Below are 26,922 nucleotides of genomic sequence, written 5' to 3'. Positions count from 1 at the left end.
TTATAGAACTCATGGCTTACAACAAACCATAACATATTGTTTCATTCAATTTTACAGTTCTATAATTGTATAATGATTTAATAACATAGAATGTCTTGTTAATGTTTGCTTAGCTTTGCTTTCTTTTATATTTAATAGTTTTAGAAAGGCTTCCTAAAGTCAACTCACACCAGACGAATCTATGTTGGCACCTGTAACAAAATCAATGGCTCTGGTCTCCCGCAGTCTACCATTAACTACTGGAGGAGAATAAAGGTAATATATTAAACAGTACATGTCAGCTATTAAAAGCCACTTGCCAATTTTTCTGCAAATTATTTCTTTACCAGGAAAGAATGTCTCTTACATTTTAGAAGAATCTTCTGACAATAAAGTCTCAAAAATCAACTCCTGAGCCTTGGGAAACAGTGACTCCCCAAACAAAATCAATACAGTCATTGGTGAGACTTGGGGTGGTGGTGATTGGTAGGGTAATTAGCAGTGTCCCCTGGGGGGGGGAGTATCTCCATTTTTCAATGAACAAGGCACTACGTAAGCATGCATCTCTGGTTCTTCAAGCATCATTATAATGGAGGGAAAGTATTGTAGGTGATTGGGCCAGGAGCCAGTACAGTGGTACCTCAGGTTACATACGCTTCAGGTTACATACTCCGCTAACCCAGAAATAACGCTTCAGGTTAAGAACTTTGCTTCAGGATAAGAACAGAAATCGTGCTCTGGTGGTGCAGCAGCAGTGGGAGGTCCCATTAGCTAAAGTGGTGCTTCAGGTTAAGAACAGTTTCAGGTTAAGAACGGACCTCCAGAATGAATTAAGTTCTTAACCCGAGATCAAACCTATCCATTCTCAAACAAATCAGCCCTGAGTACTCACTAGAAGGACAGATCCTGAAGTTGAGGCTCCAGTACTTTGGCCACCTCATGAGAAGAGAAGACTCCCTAGAAAAGACCCTGATGTTGGGAAAGATGGAGGGCACAAGGAGAAGGGGACGACAGAGGGATGAGATGGTGGGACAGTGTTCTCGAAGAGTCGGACACGACTGAACGACAACAACAACAAAAACCACTGTATTACACTCCTGGTCAAATCACCCACAGTATTTTCACTCCAATGTTGTGTTACATGATAATAGCATGAGCCACTGCACACGCACACCTGATTAAGGTTCCCACAAACAGTGCTGAAACTGACCTTAGTCTGATACAACTCTGATATACCGGTAGCTATGGTGTATAGCTCAGTAGTCAGGGAGAGGTAGTTGGAGCAGCCCATGACTAGGATTTGTTGGCCTGGATCCAACCAACTGTTTATGGTTACATAAACCATTGTGTTTTCCAGTTTCTTCTTCTTCTTGTTGAGTAACTGAGCTTCTGTGTCATATCAGAAAACGCATTTCAAGTTTGATGGTGCCTTGTACATCTCCATCCGACACGTCGTGCAGCCAAGCTGGTGCCAAACATATTGCACTGTGCCCAGGCTTGCACCCAGAGAGGTCACTTTGGTGCTACTAACACAGCAAAAACAATGCAAGAGGCAGGAGTTACGAGTTACCAGCCTGCAGCCACAACAGGCACTGTGATTCTTCAGTGGGTTGACCTCACCCCCAGAGGTATACTCCATTGTCCCTCAAGACAGACAGTTGCCAACAAACAAAGTAGCCAGAATGCTACCTTAAGTGGCACTTCACATATTGCCTATGCAAGTACCTAAGCAAGATCCTGTATTAACAATTACACACCTATGTCTGATGCATCCATTCCATTTTTAAGTAAACATATGCTAAACATAATGTGTGAAACAATCCTTCCAAAATAAAACAACGTCAGGCACAGGAGGAACTTGTATATTAAGTATATTACAAAAACAAACACACATCCCATTGTGTATTTTAACATTCTGTTGGAAGCCACCCAGAGTGGCTGGGGAAACCCAGGGTATAAATAAAATAATAATAATAATAATAATAATAATAATAATAATAATAATAATAATAATAATAATAATAATTATTATTATTATTATTATTATTATTATTATTATTATTATTATTATTTGCAGCAACTGGTTGGGATAAAAGTTTCTGTTGTGTAAAGGCAATGTATTTTCACTGAATATTCCTATGGAAAAAGCACTCTGTCCCACCCCCAAATTTACTGTATTTCAAAAATGCACAAGCCAGTCAAATAATCAATGTAGCTAGGCATTATTTATCTGTTCTATTACAATTTGATATGTCAACGTACATTTCATGGATGTAGAGTAGATTTTGATACTGCTTTACGGCTGTCTTCTTGACGTAACCACAAACATTGCCATCAGCCCTGAACTATAACGTTTATTCTAATGTGGCTTTATACCGTTTGCACACATTTCTGTTTGAGGAAAGCTGAGGCTGCTAACAAGCTTGGCTTTCTGAAGCCATGGACAGGTGATGAAAGGCATCTCCTGCCTAAAGCATTCTCAGGTCACAGCTGTCATACTCACTGCGATTTACTGTTGTCACAGTCTGTTGTCCCTGCTCGTTCCTGAGATCTTATTCTTCCAACTCACAGATCACAACATTCAATTACAAAAAGGGTATCTAATGCACATCTCATTTCAGAAGGGACACAGACATCAGGTGGCATGTAATATCAACCACTTGTATCCCGTTCACACAGAAACCTTATTGCCCTTCCTATTTTATTCTAAATGGAGGGGTTTTATTGCAACATTCGTTTCATTATTTTGAAAGAGTTAAAAACATACCAGCTTCTTATCTCTGGGAAATGAAGCACTGCTGAACAGTGGAATGGCATCTGAAGCTTTACAAGTTTAAGATAACAACACAGGCTCAGAAGAACTTGGTGAATTGTGGGGAAAGGTCAAGAACAGATCTAAGCTGGCAGGGCTCTCCATATCAACTTCCCTACTGAGACAAATTAGGGACTTGTCATTTTACGAATCTCATAATCTAGCATCTGACAGAAAGAGAGGGAGAGATACTTTGGGCAATTTCAGGTTTTTACGTGTTCCGTTTTAAGTTCAGGACAAGAGCAGAATAATTGCTTTAAACTGCCGTGCTGAGGATCACGCATCTGCTTCCCACCTGCTGCTGATGGCAAAACATTGGCCATAACCAATTCTATTACCGTATTTTCCGGCGTATAAGACGACTGGGCATATAAGACGACCCCCGACTTTTCCAGTTAAAATATAGAGTTTGAGATATACTCGGCCACAGATTCTCCACCTGGCGTATAAGACGACCCCCGACTTTTGAGAAGATTTTCCTGGATTCAAAAGTAGTCTTATACGCCAGAATATACAGTACATTCTGCACCTTCAAACAAATCCAAATTTTGACTGCCTTATGGCTGCAATACATGCATTCTCTCTAGCTATTCTTCAGTTCTAGAGTTCCCCTACATGCTTTCATGTTCGGGGTAAATTTGGATATTTCAAATCCAAATTAACTTTGAGAACAGGCTCAGGGTGAACAGAGAAAAACAGGATTTTATTTATTTATTTAGTTAGTTAGTTAGTTAGTTAGTTAGTTAGTTTAACTGGGTGAGTTACAATTAATATAATACCCCTTGCCCCTGGGAACAGCGATCTTAATTCCATTAATGAATTTATATGTCACAGCAGTGCATCTTTTCTTTAAAAAAAATGTTTAGGGGTACTCTCATTTTGAGTCAAGAAAATCACCATTTTATAGTTCAAATTGGAAAAAATACAGTAACTGGACAAAAGTACAAAGATTCACAAAATGTTTAGGGGTAGGCGTACTCCTGCGTACCCCCGGGACAAGTTAGTAGCATCTAGTAAGGGAGTAACTTTCAGGTCACATCTAAAGAAGACCTCCCCTGTGGTCACAATTCCCCTTACGGAGTAACTACTGTAACCCCATTAAATGCAGTCTTCCCCACTGCAGCCTTTAAAGATGCTCTAAATTCCTTCCTTCCCTAAGATCCCAGCTGGAGAGGAGACAAAGTAAGACTATCCAATCTGGGTAGTGGATTATAGTCATTTGCGTCAAGTTGAGAGGAGGCAAAGATATAGAGGAAACCATGCTAAAGAGCCTGAATGGCCTTGGCTACCAGCTTTCATACTATCTTGGCCTCATGGAGAAGGACAGGAAGAAAGTTTTACAAAAGGCTAAAAAGGAATAAAGAATAAAATAAAGAATAAAAAGCCCACTAACGATAGCAGTCCAAAGCCCACATTCTAGTTCAGGGAAGGTAGGGCTGGCCTGGGGTGCTACAGAACTCCTCAACGTAATAAAATCAGGTTGGCACTGCCTTCCAACCAGGAAGTGGTGCTATCCCTGGAAAAAGGCTGCCCTCTGGAAGCATGGGAGGGAACAATTTAATGAACATTGGCAACACTGTGTTTTGTATGTCAATTAAACGAATGTCTCCAGCTAGTTAGTAATGTCTCCAGCTAGTTAGTAATGTACGGAAGTGAGAGCTGGACAATCAAGAAGGCTGATCGCCGAAGAATTGATGCTTTTGAATTATGGTGCTGGAGGAGACTCTTGAGAGTCCCATGGACTGCAAGAAGATCAAACCTATCCATTCTTAAAGAAATCAGCCCTGAGTGCTCACTAGAAGGACAGATCCTGAAGTTGAGGCTCCAGTACTTTGGCCACCTCATGAGAAGAGAAGACTCCCTAGAAAAGACCCTGATGTTGGGAAAGATGGAAGGCACAAGGAGAAGGGGACGACAGAGGATGAAATGGTTGGACAGTGTTCTCGAAGCTACTAACATGAGTTTGGCCAAACTGCGAGAGGCAGTGAAGGATAGGCGTGCCTGGCGTGCTCTGGTCCATGGGGTCACGAAGAGTCGGACACGACTGAACGACTGAACAACAACAACTCCAGCTAGTATGATTTGTTCCAGTCAGAGAATCTTATTTTATGATTGAGGAAACATAGGTCTACGAATGGAAAACAGTCAACAAAGATATCATTGCTACTCTCAATACTTTAAAAAAAACAACAACACAAAACCAAGCCTCCGTTACCTTAATAACAGACGTTTCAACTCTTGAGGGAGGACTCTGCACTTGTGCTGCGGCTGCCATGTTTGCAATCGTGCTAAGGTGGTTCATCTGGCTCATTGCCATTGTCACAGATGCTGGTGGCAGGCTGACGGGAATGAGCGGGTGGGGCATCATCATAAAAGGGAGCTCCAGGCCTAAGGGAAACAAAATAAAGCAAAATAAACACATTTATGATTTTTAAGTGCTGGGTATCACAAACATTTTTAACATGAAGCAAAGGCAAATTAACTATTCATCAAGCAACGAATTTTCATTCAATTCTTGTTTATTGAATGAATGTTCACAAATGTTCTTCTAACAAGGAAACATGTTTTAAATTACTATTATTATGACTGCTCAATAAATAGCAGGAATGTGATCTGTTCAGTACTTTACACGTGTCCAAATCCAAATACCATCCAGTTCCCATAATTTAATTTTCCTACATTAGTTAAGGGAAGGCTGGCTGACAAAGTGGTTGGAGAGAATTGCCAGGACCCAATAGCTGGTGAGTGGGGGACTTCCATAGCTTCAGAAGCTGCCATGATGCCCCCCAGCAGAACCTCCAGAGCGTAGCAGGTAAATAAAGTGAGTGTGTGTGTGTGTGTACACACAACACTGAACACACTAAGCAGCAGATGAAGTTGGCTTCAGAATCACTGACAGAAGAAACACATGAATGTATAAGAGCACCAGAAGCAGACTGGAGAAAACTGACTCTTAATTTATGAAAGGAATAGTGTCTGCATTATGATTCACTTTTTGGAGTCCTTGGAAGCTCTGTGAGGAAAGCAGGACAAAAAGTTCCAAATAAATAAATTATATTGAATGTGAGGAAGTACTGACACGTGGATTCCTCAAACTGCAGTCATAAATGGTATGGTCCCAGCAACTCTGTACCACATGATTTATCTGCATGCCTAAATCAACGCTCAAGTAGATCACAGATATGTTGAGGTAAAGTGCAATACCCAACTGACTATAACGTACATCCAAGCCATCAGTGATAGCTCTCATCATGCAGGAAGGATGTTGTTTGTTGCTTATTATGTAACCAAGTCAAACCCTTGCTGAAATGCGTCAGATAAAATATTCACCCCTTTTGTTACTTGTTATTTCTGAAAGTCTGATCCCATAAGAAACATTTTTTATTATTATGTTGTATGAAATCACTATTTTTGTTTGCTGGGAGGGGGGTTTGGTGTTGATTTTTAAGTATACGCTTTAATGTAAAATATAGGAATTTGATAAAGTCTGAATATGAACATGGAAAGATGTTAAGCCATACCATTTGGCAGAAGGTGGTTCTTTTGGAGAGAGTTAAGAGGATGATTAACTGGAATGTTATGCTGTCCAGACATGCTGGGGTGGTTAACAGAGGCCTGCATTCCTTGGGTTGGGGGAGACTGAAGTTTCTCTCTATCCCAAGAACCATCAGTGCTTCCTGTGGGGAATGAATATAAATTATTGGGATGCAGGATAATTCCAAAATTGAAGCTTCTGAATTTGCAACCAAGGAGATCAGGTTAATTCCTTTTGCAATTGTCAAATCAGTTTTGGAAGATCCATGGGTGGAGGATAGGAAATATTTTATTTTGAACATATATCCTAGTCTAATTCAATTTAACTCACTGGAGGTTTTTTGTTGTTGTTAATGTTATTGCATATCCTATAAAAAGTTATATAAATCTCTTTAGGCCCTGTAACTCTCTAATGGTTTGACGTTACCCTGAATGGGCACTCTTCCATTGCCTCCCAAGTCAGATGAATGCCAACCAACTAACCTCCAAGTAATCTATGAAAAATTACACATGGTGGAACAATCTGTTATTTTTAATGAAAATCTTACCAACTCTTACCCCTTACCCCTTTTAACTCTTAATAAACACGACTAGAAAATAATTTGTAGATAGAAGGAATTCAGAAGATGGTGTTGGGTTTATGTCACACTTTTAAAATAAAATGCATTTAAATGAGTGCCTTGAGTGGCAGCATACATGTATTTGTGTGTGATAAACTCAGTCCTACATACATCACACTCTGCTATACAAAGTGCTAAAATAATTGCTTCCAACCTTCTAATTAAGGGAACCTTACCATGCAAGAAATATTGCTGCTCTGATATCCAATAAACTGAAAAATATTTAGTTTTGTTTCAATTTAAGTTGCACGACAATCTTGTGCATCTTTAATAAGAAGACCATTCTGCTGGCTTAAGTGAGAGTTAACCTTAACTAAGCGTACACAGGATTGCAGCACTAGAGAGATAGATCACACGAAATGTGGTACGGTTAATTGCATGTTTAAGTATTTAAAGAAAATTACATTCATTGTGGAGCAGTATACAGTATGAAGAGGACTACTGTAAGTGCTTTTAAATGCAGGTGGATCTCATCTTACGTGGGGGTTACATTCCTAGCTACTGTGTGTATAAGCAAAATAGTGCAAGCCAAAATTACCCCGGAGTGGCCCAATGTGACTATCTCTACCTTTCTGAAATCAGTGCTGAGTGGGCCTTGCCACCCACAGAAGGTCAATAGTTTTTATGCACCCCCATTGCTTTCCGGGCTCAGGGAAGGTTGCTTGGGAGCCCTTGCGTGACCTTCCCATAGTCTGGAAAGCAAGGTGAGGGGGTGTGTGCTTTAAAATCTCATTCCACCATGTGTTTTCCTACCACAGAAAGAGCACCCTGCCTTGCTTTCCAGGCTCCCGGAAGGTTGCGCAAGGATTCCCGTTAACATTTTGCATGGCCCTTCCGGTGTTTTCCCCAATTTATTCATTTATTTTATTTTCTGCAACCCGTGTAAAGCTGCAATCACATACGTAGAGTCAGCGTAATATGAGATCTACCTGTTTGCTTTGTAATGCATTCAAGGTTTGTTCGTTTTTTTCCTGACAACTATTACATTAAATTGTTAGGATCTTAGACCAAGTTTATAGACTAAAATATCCATAGTTGTTTTTCCTTGGTTAGTTACCTAAATTAGAGAGCACATAAGCACCATGTTTCCTTTGCCCTCTTCAGTCTGTGTTATCATGCTTATAACATTTATAATTTGCCACTAGTTGTCATCATCATCATCAACTTTATTTTGACTTGCCATTTGCCTTAACCATATTCTGACAAAGTTTTCAAATAAAAATTTCCTGTGCACGAATCACAGTGAAATAAAAGTGATAATAAAATCCCAACCCAAACTACAAGCAGCTTAATATTATGTATTTGTTGGTAAAACAACACCAAACCTTGTGAAGGTGATCAGCAATAGTACCTAAGTCTGGAGAAAGGATTCTAGATCTGTGTGCTTGACAGGTCACCATGCCCATATTCAGCTTATAAGGGGACAGCGAATGGCCCGGACCAGAGGGTGCATTGTAATGGCAAAGCATTTCCCATAATTATATTGCCATACTAGAAAAGGTTTGACCTGTTCCAATTTTTCCCTGTCATACATCTGCTAAGGGCACAAGAACCCCTCTGCCACCATCACCAGTGTCGGCCATAAAACCAAAGCCTAGGCTGCCATCTTGTACCCACTTACCTGGAAGTAAGTCCCATTAAACACAAAGAAACCTATCTCTCAGCAGACATGTATACAGTGAATTCTTAAGGGATGCTTGGCCAATGTTATTGTGTACATCAGGTACTCAGCTATACAGCTGCAAATAAAATGTTTTAAATGTGTTGTAAAGTGCATTATACAAATGTGACACTAGATGGCGATGGGGAGCTATGGTAAATTCAATATATTTTCCAAAACTTTTTTTTTTAAAAAAACCATTTTCACAACGTTTTTTGTATGTGTCTAGACTCCACCCAGGTCCAATACACAATTAGTCATTTTCTGTTCTGTCATCTTGAACACATGATTACAAGGAAAGCAGCCTCTTGCTCTGTACCAATGCACGGTTGAAATAATACAGCTTTGTCAGGCTAGTATTATTCAAATACTGCATGAGTGTGTGTGAAACTTTTATGTTGTCGCTTTGTGTGTTTTGTTTTTTTTCTTTATAAGGAGGTGAGAGGGGAAATATGCTGAAGCCGGAACATTTTGCATAATTTAATTAATTTATGGTTCTAAAACCTAATTTCCTCTCAATATAAAGAAAACAGCTTCTAAGAGGGTCCCCTACAGCACCCAGGGATATCAGGTGTCCAAGCTCTTAAGCTTATTACAAAGAGTTGACAGCCACTGATGGAAACTTGAAAATGTAAGCTTCAAGCCTAGTTATGAAGAAGAAAATGAAAGAAAAAGAAAACTTTCTGAAATCATATGGGTGTCAGAAAGCAAGCAAGTACTGAACAGCTTGGAAAACTCATGGCTATATTGGTGCTCTGTGTAAATAGTTGAATATAAATATAATATAAATATAATACAGTACATATGTGTGCTTTTTAAATAAAAATAAAAAACCATCACTGGAGAAACAACAAAAGATGTATCGTCTTATTTTCCCTTTTCTTATAATATTTTTGCCCACTAATGTTCCTTGTTTTGGGTCTGGGAAGAAAAGAAAATCTGATTAACGGAGCCAAAATCAGCGTCCAAACAGTTGTCTAAGGGATTATCCGGGACTCTCAGCTATGCCTTATTCTCTGGTTGTTATAATTTAAATTGCTGAGATATTTGTAATTAATCTGATTCTCCACCTGCATCTTTCTACAGACATTAACCATTTGGAATCTAATTATCATAGGCTTGGATCTGAACTAAGGTGGCTGAACTTAGGTCCCAATGAAATCAAGGGAACTTCATTTTCCCCTCATAAGATATAAGATATCCCTTGGCTCTTATACATCTTCTGTATTTTTATATGAACGCTATTTTCTCCCAACAAGGCATTTCAACTAAATGTGAAAGACAACTACTGGTAAACTGAACCTTGGCTGCTGCCTTGGCCTACTATATTATATGTATGATTATATTCTATGTTGAAAATACCTATACTCCATCTGCTAAATGTTAATCATTTTGGTCCCTCAATAAATGATGGATCCTCTTCAGTGTAATCATCCAAATCAAACATTTGGTTCTCCTTCCTCAAAATGTGAATATGCGTAGCACTTTACTTTTATGTGATGAAGCTTAACCGTTTGAAATTAGTTACCATATGGAAGAGAGACTACACCTCACTAGAGCATCTTGAGATCTTCAGATGAAAGGTTCTACTTAATACAGAGCATGATTAAACTAGAAATGGTGCATTAAGGAAATACTTCCAAAGAGAACACAATCTTACTTCAACAGCATTGGTATTACTTTTCCATAAAGGGTATGACGCCTTCAGAACATATTGCACGCATATATTCTTAGCCAGGCCTGCACAACTTGTGACCCATCAAGTGAAAAGCACCCCACCAACTGGCAGACGTTTCCCTGTCAGGTTTGTCAAACCACAACGCACTGCCATGCACTGTGGGGAGCATTCACAATGGCAGGTTGCAAATCACAGAGGCCTTTTCCCAGGCAATTTCTTGCCCTCCCCTATTACAAAATTAAGAAAAGTTAAACTCCAACAATGCTTCTCATGGACACTGAGATCCAGTGCCGAGGGCCTTCTGGCGGTTCCCTCACTGCGAGAAGCAAAGCTACAGGGAACCAGGCAGAGGGCCTTCTCGGTAGTGGCGCCCGCCCTGTGGAACGCCCTCCCATCACAGGTCAAGGAGATAAATAACTACCTGACATTCAGAAAACACCTGAAGGCAGCCCTTTTCAGGTAAGTTTTTAATGTGTAATATTTTTGTATCTGATTTGTGTTGGAAGCTGCCCAGAGTGGCTGGGGAAATCCACCCAGATGGGCGGGGTACAAATAATAATAATAATAATAATAATAATAATCATAATCATAATCATAAGCAGCTATAGATGTAATTATTAAGAGAGTGTCATAAGCTTTTGTCACTAGGTCAATATTGTATATGCAGGGAAAACGAGAAACAAATCTTTCCATGCTGTTTTCCAGCTCTAATGTCATTCTACAGTCATACCTCGTGTTGTGTCCGCTTCATGTTGCGTCTTTTTGCATTATGTCCCACGGCAACCCAGAAGTACCAGAATAGGTTACTTCTGGGTTCCGCTGCTTGCGCCTGCACAGAAACGCCAATCGCGCCGCGTGCGTCCGCAGACACAGCGCTTCAAGTTGCGTAGCACGAGGTAGCACTGTATTATTCATTTCTTTGGAAAATGTATACATTGCTTTGCCAAAAGAAGTTCTCAAAGCAGGCTGCATAGTAAAATTGGGGGTGGGGGAGAGAGAGCCTAAAATATATTTGAAGGAAATCATAAGCGTTTCAGACACTAACTGGTCTGAAAGTGGCACTTTGGCTCCCAGGCCATCTTTGGCTATTTTTGTGTGTGTGATGTGTCAGGCTATGAACATTAAAGTGAACTAATGGTATGAAAATCTGCAGAAGATGTTCTAAGTGAACATATTATTTTGAATATGTAATTAATATTGGGGGGAGGGAAAGCAAGTGTCTTGTTGCTAAGCAAACAATGTATGGTTGGATTTTATTCATATCAGCCCAGGGTTAAGAAACTCAGATGGATAATATGTTTTTCCCAAATAACTTGTTACTGGTAGAGTGTGTGTGTATGTGTGTGTGTGTGTTATATACACACTTTACAGTCCTTGCTTTTACCAACTAACATAATGCTAATAATATGTACTTTACAATTTTTATCTGTCGTATTAGATATTCCTTACAACTTTTATAGTCACAATTTAACACAAAGGTAGCTTTCTTTGGGTTTTATTTTAATTTTAGGAAAAACAAATATTATCACCACCTAAATTGTGTTTCTTCCAAGAGCTATAGACTGGTCTCATGAAGGAGACTTGGGACTCAGCTAGATTAGTAAAGAAAAAGTGTTCAAATGCATTGTATATGTCATATAACCAGTGTGTTTTTCTGGGGGTGGCCATACCCCTAAACATTTTGTGAATCTTTGTACTTTCGGCCATTTACTTTATTTAGTTTTCCCAATTTGAACTATAAAATGGTGATTTTCATGAGTCAAAATGAGAGTACCCCTCAACATTTTTTTTAGAAGAAAAAGCACTGGATATAACACTGTGACACCAGATGGCGCTGTGGGGTCCCGTCTTTCCCTACTGGATTTCCCTGTATGAGTTTATAACAAGTTCAACTGAATCGCTTCTTTGACGTGTCTAGATCCAGACTTGGGCTCATTCGTCTGCATTCTTCCTCCACATGGTCATGAGAAGATTGGGATCCTTTGGTTCCAATTCAGTGTTAAGTCTAAATCCAGACAAAGTGTGGTGAGGTGAGGCTTAACTCTGGCTTAGGGAAGCTTGCCAAGTTGACTCTGTGGGTTATAATCCTGACTCTATTATTATTATTATTATTATTATTATTATTATTATTATTATATCTTCCTATACCCAGAGGACTCAAGTAAACCAAACTTACTGGTAGGATTAGCCAAGCTTTCAGGTTTGACAAAAATAATAAACCCTAGTTAATTGAAAATGCAGTTTCAAATCTCCTCACAGCTACACCAGAGAAGGAGCGGTCGAAGACACCTCACAAGCGAAAGGCTTGCTCATGTAATGCAAAACCACAGTTTAGCACTGAGCTGGGGAACCTCAGACCTAAGGGCTTATATCTGTCCTCCAGGCTTCTCTTTGAACTCCTGAGACCACAGCTCCTCTCCACAGATCAGAGGCTTCATTGGGTCTCCTCTGTACCCTCCTTGAGCATTTTGTTCACATCATTGTGTTTATGTGCAGGTATAAAAAAAATCAAATTTATGTTTGGATACAACGTTAAGAATTACATCACTTGCTCCACCTACGTTTTCCTCTGGCCCCACCCACCACTGACATATGGCCCCCAAACATTTCCCTACAAGAAAATGTGCCCCTTGGGCTAAAATAGGTTCCCCACACGTGGCTGAGTATTACATCTGAACAATTGCATTGTGTGGATGATTATATCAGTGAATTATTAACAAGTAAACTAAAACTCTGCATGATGCAATAGAGTCACAGTCTGCTAAGATGTGGCTTCCCACACTATAAATTTTATCTCAAGTGACAACCAGTAATTATTAAAAGTCCACAGTCCTTTTTTCCTAGCCAAGCTTCAGAGCTTCATAAAATGCTTCATCCTCTTAAGAGGAATAAAAAACAAAAAGGGTTGAAAAGTGTAAAGAACAGAACTTCTACAAATACATCAGCTGGGAAATTGAAGTACCTGAAGGCATCATCAAAAAAATACCCTCACAATTTATAGCATACTTTTTTTCAAAGACAACTTAAATGCTCACATCAATGAGAAATAATTGAGTGATAATTGTATGTTGACACTTATGAAAGCTTTACAAGCTTTTAAGAGCAAGTAGCTTTCAAGATTGACCAGGTTGTCCTATATATACTCCTCAGCTGTCTTTTATCCCGAGTTGTTTAGTTAACACCAGCTAACTGATTTGCCAGGAAAAATGGCTACTCAAATTATTGTTAAGTGTGGTCACCTGAATTTAAAACACAAGGCTTTTTAGTAAGAATGTTCAGTAAGTAGGCCCATTTATTTCAACAGAACATACCAAGCCAACACTATTCAGATTACGGGAGAATATCCCACCTACATGCCTGGGGTTCACTACTACCTAACTCCCAATAAAGTTAGCTATTTAGGGGTCAGCAGAGAGAATTCACCCTCAAGACCATTCTGCGAGACTGAGATAGTGAAAATTTGGGCCGAGGTCTTCCCAGTCTGACATACAGTTCTACCTGGTATTCGGAATACCTAAGGGAGGACAGGTGGTAAAGAGCTCATATGACAAGCCCTGATACAGAAAGTGAGTCAGGGCTCAGTCTCACTGAAATGGAACTTGAAATAGAACTTGAAATGGAACTAACTTGTTCCCACCAGTTCTGCCACAATGTGGAAAACAGTGCAAAGTAGATTGATGTACATTCCCAATGAGATGTACATCCCAATGATCATATGGGGTGTTCATGTGATTGGTGCCCACTGTTCCTGATCCAGCAAGTGATATGGAATGTCTGTGTTGGAGTAAGCAAGCCCAGGAATGATCTGGTAGACCAGTAACACATTATATTATTAGAACAATTTTTCAAGCAGCCTGTTTTGCACTGTTTTGTACTGTTTAAATATTCAAAATACTAAAGGTAGCAAATGTCATTTCTTTCATAGTTACAAAATGCAAACTCCAAGTGTTTTATCCTAATGAATAAATGAGTTTGTCCTTTATGTATAAAATATAGTTTGTGTTTGTTGCACAATATTTTTTAATAATAGATGAATTTTAGGTTTGCTTCAACATATTCAATAAAGTGTGATTAATTTGGTTTTTAAAAAATGCAAACTAGACATTACTATATTACTTTGCAAAATGCACAGCTTGCAACATTATTGTCTCAGTGGGATCTTAAATTGAATTGTAAAATGTGTCTTATTTCCAGTTTGATTTATGTAAGAAATTGCAGCGGTGAATATCCTTTTTGAAATTCAGTGCTTCCCAACTTCAATTACGCTTACATACAACCACACACGTGTGTTATGTTACAGAAAATGTTCAAAATTTTGTGAATATCAAAGTGCTGATGGTCCAGGTGAATTTTGTGGATGTCGAAACCTAGATTATGTTTTCCCACTTTTCAGACATATACAAGTAAATTCTGGCCATCACATTCAGTTTAATTTACACTCAACATATAGCAATCAGCTGCGCCAATAAAACGCAAATACTAAACTAATAACAGTACATATATTATACTAAAATATTCTAAATAAAATCTGCCCTAACCTTTACAGCTAAATATGCAAGTTATGTTGAGTGATTACAGTATTCCCACTGAGGCCTGCTCCTATCTTCATCCCACTCAGTTAATACTAGGCTTTCCTCATTATGGTGGAGAGCCACATTTATCTCATCACTCCCTGCCCCCAATCTTATAGGTCAGTAATTATCTGAAGCTACTACTCCTTTGAACCATAAAAATAAGTATAAAAGATAAGGGATGTGCTTGAACTGAGCCTATGATACTCAAAATATATATATTTGAAGTGATCCTTCACTTTGGGGGCATTTAGCTTTGAATAATAACATTCACCAGATTTTGGACCTTCACCCTAATATAGAAAAGTATGTCTTAACAACTTAGCGGTAACTTGATTTGATATGTCTTAAAGTAGCTTAGAATGAACGTCTGAATTCCTCTGCCTGTCTCCTACACATGCTATTTACATGTGTAATCAGTTTGTTATAAAGCTTTATAGATTTTTAGACTTTGTATGTGTTCTGACTACGGGGCGTGTGTGTGTGTGTGTGGAGATGACGACACCCGCCACACACCCACAATCTTCAAAGAATGCCTTTCTTCAGCGAATTATCATTTTCTCTCCTTTTTTAAGGTTTTTCCATTATGACAAATTAGATAACACATTTTTGACAAGTTCTGTGATTTTATTGCAATATTCTAAGTAATTACCAAATCTCTTTTTCTCAAAAAAAAAAAAGCTCTCCTGTGCCCTTAGAATTAATCTATGATAGCATTTAGCTTGGCTTTTTGAAGTAAATATCACTAGATAAAAAAGCCAGCTGGTCCTGAATAATGGGATACTTGAATGCATGTATTAGTGTTTGAAAATGAGAGCACAAATCTTCTAAAAAGATTAATTTCCATAAGAAAGATAGCTCACAGATCTACAAAAAGCATAAATTCAAAACATAATAAACTGGCAAGAGAGAAAGGTAGATTAAAGTAAAGGCAGTAACACCTTGTTACTGCAGCTGTTATATAGCAATGATTCTGTATCAACTGCAATTGGTAAGTACTGGAAGGCTGTTCAAAGCTTTTGACATAAAGCGACAGTCTGGAAGATATTGTGTGCCATACGTAATAATGTGGCTGGGGACTGTGGGTTTTTTATATATAAATAATGTAACTCTCATTCTCAACAATCAGATCTTCAAGAGGAATCACAAAGAGGCTCGGAGCCTCAGTATAACGTGAAGAGCAAAGCAACATTTTGTATGTTTATTAAAGATTTAGATTTGACAAGAGCTCTGCTTTATCACACTCCAAAAATACTACCATCACTACATAAAGCAACTTTTGCTGCCCTATGGAGTATACTTCTAATATCCTGTTTCAAAATAAGTTTCTTTGAATGGGTCTATAGTGCTGCTCACCCAGTGATTTTGACTATAATTAATGAAACAAATTTGCTGCTGGCCTTCAACAAAACACATGCAGATTCAAATTTTATTATCTATTTCGAAAGTCAGCAGGAGTTTCTGAATAAGGAGAGGAGGGACCCTATCTAACAAAAATATGCCGTGCGCCATTTGATATGTTGTAGTGAAAGCTTAAGAGAGCATTTCTATCCTAATCCTTAATGCGCCACATGGAAGTAAGGCTACATGGTTTAGGCAGAACTTCTTTTTAAATAATACATCTAATAAAAGGATACAAGGCATAAAATTCAATAGATAAAAACATGACAAGCTACAAGTTCATATAATGATAGCCCTTGCATACATAGTTAATTATACGTGGCCCTTGGGATCCGATATTATCTCCATATTTAGTGCCCTACAGGTATCTTAAGGGCTGCCCAAAACTTTGCTTTTGTGGTTTTCAATGCAGTCTTACATCCCTGCTAGCTCCACTTGCAATTCTTGTCCTATCACTCTGAGGGGGTCATCACATCTATAACCATCACATCTACATTCCAACCATAATATGAGACAAAGATCTAATGTAGTGGGTGATCCATTAATGGCCCCAGGCTAAATCTTGTCCTCTAGTTGCAGGCTTAGAAAGAGAAAGATTCACACATCTGTGTTAGAATGGCAAGGAAGCATGGGAGATAGGAAGGGTTGCTACAGACTGCTTTAGAGAATGGCAGGTTTAACAAGTTACATTTGACATTGAAGACACTCCTCATGGCAACGCCTAAGAAGGAAAGCTAACAAATCCAAACCAAGATCAAGAGATGAGAACAAACTTATTTGTGACTGAACAAAATCTACACAAAGAAAAACGAAAACAAAATATTGTAAAAATGCCGCTGCATTGTCTGTCCCTTGCTCCATCAAAACATCAGTCTTGCATCCTCTTGCCATACTAGCCTCTGGACTACACTACCCTAGGAAGTGAGGAGCTATAGTCTTCCCCTAGAAACCACCTATAGTTCATCATACTTTAATGCATTAAGAAGTCCTCTTAGGACCTTGGAGACTGTATTAACTATCACCTAGTTGCTAATGTCCCCTTTTTGGCTAATATGCTTGAGAAGGTGGTGATGGTAGTTCATCTCCAAGCACAATTGGATGGAGTCAATTACACGAGACTCATTTCAGTCTGATGGATGACCTTCATCTTGAGAGAGATGGGGTGTGTGCAAAAGCTGTTCATACTCCTGGACCTCTTAGGAGCTTTTGATATTATCAGCCATTATACGGTGCTGCATCCACTCTGTACGGTGGGAGCTGGGAAAATGGTGATACCGTAGCTCTGCTCCTAGCTTCAAGGTCAGTTTCAGAAACTTGCAATGGAAGGTGGGGGGACCTTTTGATCAATGCCATGGCACTTGTGATGTAGAGCTCTGCAATGTTTCATTTTGTCCCTCATGATCTCATCTATTTTATGCATCTGGGTGAAATCATCAGATGGTTTTTAGTGATCTGAAGAGAAACCAGTCAGATAAGGCTATGTAGGTGCTCACCAGGTGTTTGGATTTAGTAATGGGGTGCATAAACACCAGTAACCTGAAGCTAAATGCAGATACAATGGAGGTGCTGAGAGTTTATTTTCTGCGTCTGGGAACTAGGTGTATAACCCATTCTGGATAGGCTTGAATTCCCCTTGGAAGGACTAGTTACATAGCTTAGGGGGTACTTGTCATCTGACATAGTTGTTGTTGTTGTTGTTGTTGTTGTTGTTATTATTATTATTATTATTATTATTATTATTTCTTCACTGCATATGGGTCTCAAAGCAGCTTACCAAAATTAAAACATAAAATAAAGCATCAGAACAGCACATATGGGGCAAAGGTCTCTTGAATATTTCCCAGTGCTACCTGGAAATGCCAGCAGTAGCAGATTTGTGGGGTGGGGTGCTCACTTGATCTCTAGTTGGTTGTGTTGCTGCCAATCAGAGTGGGAAGGATGAAGCAGCAGCAAAGTCAGTACAGTGCAAATGCACCCCTACCCTGCGCCCGTCACCTCCTGAACTAGGTAGGGAGGTGGTACCACAAGGAATTTCCAGCAAAAGTGGTATTCTGTGGTCTACTGCTGGAGAAGAAGCATGGATGCCATGTACACATGGTAGAATTTGTGTCGTGGCTCCAGGCCCAAGCACCTCATGGTATTGGGAAACAGGCTGCCCAAGAACTACCAGCGGTTGACCCTGAAGAATGGGTTGCGTTCACACATCATGACCTTCAACTATGTCATGGGTGATGGGTACAGCTCTGGGCTGTACAAGCCAACACACACACCCCCTTGGAGTTTGCTTTTAAGAATGATCAGATCATTTTAGCCATTGTGGGGACCTCCTTTGGTACCCAAAGGGAATATATATAAGGAGCTAAATGTTTACCCAGCAAAAATTACCTACTTGAAGAAAAAGGCTGAAGTCAGCTGGGCCATGAATGGCATCACTAAAGGGATTATAAAAACAGTCCCTCGGAAATGCTCCAATTATGGTGAAGTTCAAACGTTGCAATCTCCATGGCCTCTCTCCCAAAGCACTCATCAAACACCTTGAAGAGAAAGAGGAAATGGAAGGCTATTTCCTAATTAATGGTACAGAAAAGGGGTCAGAATGGTGATTATGCCAAGGTGCAACTTTCTCCCTTGCAACGATAAAACCAAAATGGAAATCCAGAGGCCTTGGCTATGCAAAATGTGGTTTCTTGATACACTGTGTTAAAGATGAATACATGGCACTTTCATTACCTTGAAAGGGGCACAGTGGTAGTGAACTTCATTCATCAGAAAGACCATGGATCCGGTCTTACAAAAAAGATTGCGGAGGTGTGCTACTTTTCCTTGGACCTTCTGAATATTTATGCATATTTTCTCTATATACTAAAATGTATGTGAAGAAATCTACATTTTGAAAGGTGAAAATGTTGATTTTTCACAAGTGAATTTACTAGTAAGCATATTTATATAATAGCAAATGCTGTGTTTTATAGTGTTGTAACTTGCCCAGGGACCTTCTGGTAATGAGGTGGGTAATAAATGCATATTTTAATATGGTTATTATTGTTATTTTTCTATTGCTATTAGCAGTGATGTAACTGGGCAGAGGTCAGGTGAGCACCACCACCCTGGTCACCATCGGATCCTTTATGCAAAGAATTGAATCTGGGACTCCTGTATGTGAAGCAGATACTCTACAACTCAGCTACGGCTGTTCACTCCTATGTGGTGGCACAATAATTTACTGTTTGTGATTTTGGTTGTTTGGCTGTGTACATCATTTACTACTAATTATTTTATTATTTTGATTGGTTTTTCTATTATGTCCTGTATCCCACCCTGGTAACTACAGATGGTTGGGCTATAAATAATCTTAATAAACAAATAATGTTTATTTGCAACATATTGCATAAGGATTCTAATTGTTGGCCCACTGTTATCTATTAAAAGAAAACGGCAATGGAAAATATAAACTACTAAGATTCGTTTTATTATTTGTCATGTTAGAGAAAGTGCATACTTCTGACTTAATTTAATGATGGGAGACTATCAACCACATTAAAAGAGATGCATATTCATAGTGTGTTAAATACTGAAGTACATTTGTGTCATAAATATTATTCTAAAATCATACGGAATGCGGAAGACACAAAATATTCACTTACAGTGCTGAACATCCAGAAGTATTCCAATTATAATTGTGATTCTCTTTGGGTTATTCTATGAATAATACACAAAATGCTCATAGCAATTTTTATATGGTAACTTGGGGTTGTTTCCCCCCAACCTTTTTCAAGAAAGCTGCTTTTAGTTAAAACATAAAGATGGTAGTTACAAGGTTTCTGCAAACATAACTGCTATTCCATTAAGGAAATGGCACAGCAAACAGTAAATAGTGCCCCCAAGGGAAATGTAAGTATTGATTTTATTACAATGTTGGTTGGTTTGTACTTGCAATTGTCAACTCTCATTTTAGGCTGTGCATTAAGTGTCCTTATAATAGCTTTAGAAAAGAGTAAATATTAATTAGAAAATATTGGTAATGCTTTGGGTTTACTGAACAATACAAATATTTTAAAAGAAAGAGAGGCTGTTTGTATCTAACAAAAAAAAGGAGAGCGACCCCATAAACAATTATTATTGTGCTCTAATTGATTTATGGACTTGATACAGTACGAGTTGTAAGTAGAGGTTTCTACTGAACGTACTTATTTTTAGCAACAAGTGACGAAAAACAGTATCTATATTTGCCAATGGTGAAGCACTCCAGCAACTAACAGCTTGTATCCATGGGCAATTCACCATTATGAGAGCTAAGTGGGGAGTACATGGGGTCACCAGTAGTCTCAAGATGATGGCTGGCCATGTGGGAAAAGCATTTCTGGTAACTGGCACCTTCACTGGGGACTGCACACATCCCTGCTGTGATTTGTGTCACTTTGTTTGTTGGTCAAAGATTATAAGTCAGCTAGCAACTTCTCTGTAACCAGCAAACTACAAAAAATTAAGAAAAGTGTTGTTGTTTTGCATTTGTTCTAGCAGGCAAGCTCACAAAAAGCTTCAACACCAAACATCCTTTTGGTCAATTTGTGATGGGTCATTATGAAATGAGTGGCAAGTAAAAAAAAAAAAGGCATCAGTTAACTTTTACAACAGTATGCAGGTCTAAATGGTAGAATGACTCTGAAATAATGTGGGCAGGTTTCGTTTTTCTGTTGCCACTAACAGCAATACATTATTACTACATAAAAAGGCCTAAAAGCTAGACCACAAAAGGAAGACATTCTACAGAGCCTACAAACCTCCACCTCTATTTAAGCAAGAAGCCAACAAAACCTACATTTCCTCCAGCGTTTTTAAGCAATGACAATTCACCACTGATCTCTCAAGGCGTCAGAGACGTGGGGTGGGGAAGGAGTGTGAATTATCATCATTAGGTTACGTTAAATGAGAAATCCTGCCCCAGCCCTCCAGTGAACTAAAACTTCCCCACCATTAAAATATCCTTTTCAATTATTTCAGTCTCTTTCTGCAACCAGAAGACATGGTTCCTTTGCTCCTCTGCCCATCTGGTCCATCCTGTGCAAAGATACTACTCAAGAAGGTGGTTTCTAGACATGCTGTTGAGGGAAGTGAGGGGCAGATGGGGCTCATCGACCTGGGAAGATAGCCCATCTAGAAGGAAAACTCTGATCCTAAACCTCCGCTGCCTTGCAGGATAGATTCAAAAGAAAAGGCTAAGGAGTAAAACCCTACAACGGGCACCCCCAAACTCAGCCCTCCATATGTTTTGGGACTACAATTCTCACCATCCCTGACCACTGGTCCTGTTAGCTAGGGATGATGGGAGTTGTACACAAATCTGGAGTGGAGTCCCTAAGATGGTAGGAAGGTGCATTGTGTGCCTCCTTCCAGCAACTCCTGCAGCCAAGTTGGTGCCAAACATATTGCTCTGCTTTCCTTTGGACCACATCAGCAAGGCCGAGAAGGAGCCTTGTGCCCTGCGGAAGTCACTTCACTGCTGCTAACTCAACGGTTTGACTTCACCCCCGGAGTCACACTCCATTGTCTCTCAAGACAGATGCCAATACTCCTCCCGTCAAGTGCCTTTTTTATGCTTCTGAAATGTCTCGCGTCCCATCTTTTGATCTACACCCCCTTTAAGTTCTTTCTGTTAGAAGAACTTTTTAAAATTATTATTATCTCCTCCAGAAGTACACAAAAAGGGCTGTGACAGCTAAGAAGCAAGCTAAACATAAGGTTGTAATTCCTGTCTCTTTACTAGCACTGAGCAGGGCCCCTTTACTTCTCACTTCAAAAAAGTTCCCTCCCCCTTTTTAAAATTCATGATGAAATAGTTTCTCAAGCCAACTCACGTAGAAAACTGGCATTTCAGGGAGAGGGATTCTAGCCACAACTTCTGTGTGGCATGGTAATTTTTGCCTGTAGAAGGACTCTTTTTGCGTGGATATGAAGATACAGAATTACTACCTCAGTGGGAACTAAAGAAAAGATTGGGTTTAGCCCATGACCAATGAAAAGTCAAATAATATGATTTAAGACAGAAACATAAACTAGATTAGTCAGTCCTTTTCATAAACCGTTTTTTTTTAGGGTGGAGGGGTGAGTGGAGGCAAAATCCAAAGGGGCACTTCTAACCACACAAAAAAGACACTCTTAACCTCCTGTGAAAATACAAATTACACAATAAAGCAATACCATGGCAAATGTATTATAACATTAAATGTGGTTTAAAGAAATTTAGCACTTACATCTAACTGCCTTTTTCCTACTGAAAATCCATTTTGTTGAGTGTCCTAGCAACATAAAAATGATTCAGTTATGCCCAAATTATGAATTATAAATAAAAACAAACACAACAACTGTGAAGCGTAGTCTACGCATGCAAGGACTTTGTTCAGTTGTTACAACCAGTTTAGTAACAGAAGTTATCATTTAAATGGCACACATCAAATGTTCAAAGAGTCTTATATACATTGGATCAGCAACCTTTACAGCATCCTGCAGATCACTAATTATTATTGATAATGAGAGGCTCAGGCTAATAGAGAAAAAGCAGAGACTGGAGATCTCTTGAAGGCTACCTGTGGCATTACTTTTTTATTATTATTATCACACCTAGGATGGTTTGACTGTGCAACAAAAAACATATAGTGAGAATGTGATAAGCCTGTAGGTAAACAGCTATACTTGACCAGAGTTTTCTACACGTTTGGTGCACGTAATGGACATGGAATGGGGAGGCATAATAGTTGGCAAACTCTGCCCCCAAATCTGTACCATTCTGTTCATTGGAGGGTTTGAAAACACCTCTGCACATTTAGCCTTATGTACAAAGGACCCTTTCCCATGCTTTCGAGAATTTGTTTCCCCGGAGTTCCTAAACGTGTGAACAGTCACCTGCACATATAATGGTAGAGCAGATTATCTTCAAACCTTATAAATGTGTAGTTAATTGCTGGTGATTTATTACTTATTTTGCTTCAAATGCAAAGTGGAAATAGAATATATTTTTTCCTACTGCTTAACCTTTTTAAAACTTCTTTAACAGCTGTTGGATATATAAAAGCAGAAAATAAAAATGCATCTTTAACAAATCAAGTCTTTTCCTAATTACATTGTTTTAGAAAAGTACTGAAGATCTCTCTCTCTCTATGTGAATTAAAGCAGCACTCAGTTGGTGCTTTATTATCTTCTCAAGAAAATGATTTATTGTATGTAGCTGGAAAGCAAGAATATGGAAATGACATTTTCTGTGTTATTCGGGCAGCCTTGTCATCCATTCGGTGCTATACACAAGACGAAAATTAGCAGTACAGTCCTGGCATACTTAAAGAAGCCTAGACACAAACTGGATCCCACAAGTGTTGCAATGTTTCTTTACCATCTAACACTGTGATGTGGAACCTCCAGCCTGCAAGCCAAAAGGGCCCCTCCAAACCTTTCTCTCCAGCCCTCAGGACTCTCCCCAATTCATGGCCCACATTGTATGCTTTTGCCTGTATAGAATGAGTCCTTGATCTGTAACTTTCGATTTTGGCATGGCTGAAATGCAGCCTACTCTACATACGGAATGGGCTTATCCCTTGCTACCTACGGTACCTTTGCTTCTGGTCCCATCAACCACTGTCATTCCATTCCTACAAGGCTGTCCAGAAGGAAGAGAACTGCCCCAACAGAAATGCTCGTGTTAGGGGTTCCAGTCACCAACCCTGAACTCCTCTAGGATACAATCTGTTTTAGGAGTTCAGGCAGACCAGCTCTCCCCTCCCAGTTTTCATTTTTTTATTTATTTTGAGAGTGATACTCTACATTCCAAGGCTCTGAGAGATCACTGAACATGCTTGGGCCTCCTAGAGATAGATAGATAGATAGATAGATAGATAGATAGATAGATAGATGGGCTCTTTTATTTTAATTTATATACTTCTGCATATCTAGGAAGTCCCTCAAGTGTGTAAAAATCAATACCTTATTTGTGGGCGGAGCAATCTTGTTTACCAAGTGATAAGTACTCGACCACCTGAGTTAACTATTATTGAATCCGAATGATTTCAATATACTTAAGCTCAGGCAAATCGTTTAGGATTGTAGAAAATTCCACAAGCCCCAACTAGCAGTCATTTCATGACACCCAAAATCTGCTGCCTGAAGTGGCAAAATCAGTCAGCCTAATGGTAGGGACCACGGCGCTCCTGAATACCTTTTTGAAAAGAAAAAAAGAAAGCAGTCTTTTCAATTGTTGTATACAATTAGTAGTAGCAATAGAGTATAAAAATGCCTTGCCCTCTTGAGAACTACAAAAGCCAGTATATGAGAGGCTCCTGGGCAAAGTAGCCTCAGTAAGGTCTCTTAACCTGCAAGAGGTGAGGACTTGCAAGCTGAGAATTCTCTCACGCTGTTCCTGGCCTTCGTAGACACTCTTTGCAAAGTCAGAATGCTATTTGGATAGTGGGCTCTTGGGCCGTATAGCATGTGAGAAACTGCTTTAGCTCGCCATTCTCTGGAGCACGCCCTGGTGTGAACTTTGCATTATAATATATTACAGTTGCATTTTTAACCAACCAAGTATATGGAGAAAAATGGGAAATTGTTTTGCAATTAATTTTCTGTTTGTGGGTCAGGCCAGAGGACAATCTTACATTATATATATAAAAAATTGTTTTTAAAAATATACGTAAGCATATAAATATACTATTGTGTATATGCTTCTTGGCTGAAAATAGTAGGGAAACCTTTCTTTTGCATTAATCACTAGGAAATAAAATCAACTGCATTTACAAGTGTCCTGATAACAATGCTTTTTCCCCCCATAATGAGATGACCTTCTTTTCTCCTTAACCCTTTTCTCAGCCAAACCACCTACCTCAACTTTGCCTTCTGTTTCTCTAATCTTCAATTATTTATGTTTTCTTCATGCTGCTCTGTCCGCCATGGGAGCAAAATTGTGTTTGGTGAAATATAGAGCTAATTATACCATGAACCCCAGCAACAAAAAAGACACAGCAGATGTTACTTCAGACGTGCTAACAGTGCCTGTGCTTAGTGCACACACAACAGAAGGATTCGACAAGGATCTGAAAACAATATATGATAAAGGCAGCTTAAGCATGCAAAATATTTTAAACAGAAAATCAAAGAAATAATGTCAGCCTGCATTTCTCCAAAGCACTTACTGTGCTGGTCCCCAGAGCTACTATATTCAACATGGATTTTGCATTTCTCTGTAATATAAATATGTGGGGTTTACACTCTCATGATCTGAGAGGAGGGATTTGCAACAGTGCCTAATGACATAAAAATTGCTTCAAATCCTGATATTTAACTCAGCCTTTCTTCTTTGTAATTGGCTAAATTATCTATTTAAGCAGTGAAGTATATTTAATGTTTTTTTTAAAAAAAAAATGTGGAGCCCATTTTAATTTTCTTCCAAATGTTATAAATAAATAACTTTAGTCTAGGTAGTCCAAATAACTCAATTTAAGAATTAATCCTCAAAAGGTGGATTGGAACAGTAAATAATATCAAGTCGAAGCAGTCTGTTGCTTTCATGATTTCTGGACAGGGTACATAAGGTATGCCGAGATGTGAAGGAAAGTATTGATAATTAATAAAAATGAACTCATACTCATTAATTAACAAGTCAAATCCCATAGGCGTGTAATAATTTTCAATTATTACAGTGAACACATACAACCTTTGTTGGGGCATGCCAGGGTGTAGCTTCCCTATCTCACACCATAGTAATAGTAATAATAATAATTATTATTATTATTATTTGTACCCCGCCCATCTGGCTGGATTTCCCCAGCCACTCTGGGCGGCTTCCAACAAAAATCAGATACAAAAATATCACACATAAAAAACTTCCCTAAAAAGGGCTGCCTTCAGGTATTTTCTGAATGTCAGGTAGTTGTTTATCTCCTTGACCTGTGATGGGAGGGCGTTCCACAGGGCGGGCGCCACTACCGAGAAGGCCCTCTGCCTAGTTCCCTGTAGCTTTGCTTCTCGCAGTGAGGGAACCACCAGAAGGCCCTCGGAGCTGGATCTCAGTGTCTGGGCTGAATGATGGGGGTGGAGATGCTCCTTCAGGTATACAGGTATATAGTACTCTCACATAGACCTAAAGAGAAGGCTGCAGATTTTTTTTTGCTGCTAGGCACCACTACCATGGCCCTCACCTCACCACTGTGTAGACTGTGCTGGATCCAAATTGGCCGCAACTTTGGCCTCCATTTGTTGCAAGGCGTGAGCACAACGAGGTGCATCTACTCTCTAGAGGTGTAAAATACATTTAGAAAAGAACTCTGTATATAGTCAATGCACAGAGAGGGAGGCAGTAGAACTGCACTTGCTAGTCTTATCCCTAAATGCTGTTTATCTCTTAGGATATCTACACAATTTCCACACATTATTATTGCAAAATTATTGCAAAGAAATTTTAAATTCTAAACGTTGTGCTAGATTAAAAAGGACCGCCTCTCCCTATATGAACCAACCTGGGCCGTGTGATCACCATCTGAGACCCTTCCTCATCTGTCTCTTCCATGAGAGGCCTGGAGGGTGCCAACACAATAATGGGCCTTTTCTGTGGTGGATGCCCATTTTTGGAATGCTTTCCCCAGGGAGGCTCTCCTGGCGCCTTCATTGCGTATCTTTAGGCACCA

At 39.2% G+C, this 26,922-nt stretch overlaps 1 protein-coding gene across 7 annotated transcripts in view; it reads right to left on the bottom strand.

The window, feature by feature from the left end:
- The window catches only part of DACH1 (dachshund family transcription factor 1), a 355,264-nt gene that overhangs the window by 119,624 nt on the left and 208,718 nt on the right, over positions 1 to 26,922 (bottom strand). For 3 of the 7 annotated variants that reach the window (XM_033147981.1, XM_033147982.1, XM_033147983.1), the window contains exons 4-5: positions 6,313 to 6,468; positions 5,007 to 5,179 (exon numbers count right to left, since the gene is read on the bottom strand). In XM_033147981.1, coding sequence (XP_033003872.1) covers positions 5,007 to 5,179; positions 6,313 to 6,468 — 329 coding nt within the window. Of the gene's footprint in view, positions 1 to 5,006; positions 5,180 to 6,312; positions 6,469 to 22,506; positions 22,552 to 26,922 lie in introns of all 7 variants that reach the window. The other 4 variants (XM_033147986.1, XM_033147987.1, XM_033147988.1 and 1 more) reach the window with 2 other exon arrangements.

The sequence above is a fragment of the Lacerta agilis genome, chromosome 4 (assembly GCF_009819535.1).
Source record: "Lacerta agilis isolate rLacAgi1 chromosome 4, rLacAgi1.pri, whole genome shotgun sequence".
NCBI lineage: Eukaryota > Metazoa > Chordata > Lepidosauria > Squamata > Lacertidae > Lacerta > Lacerta agilis.
Note: the sequence above shows the minus strand (reverse complement) of the source record. Positions and strands in the feature narration are given on the sequence as shown.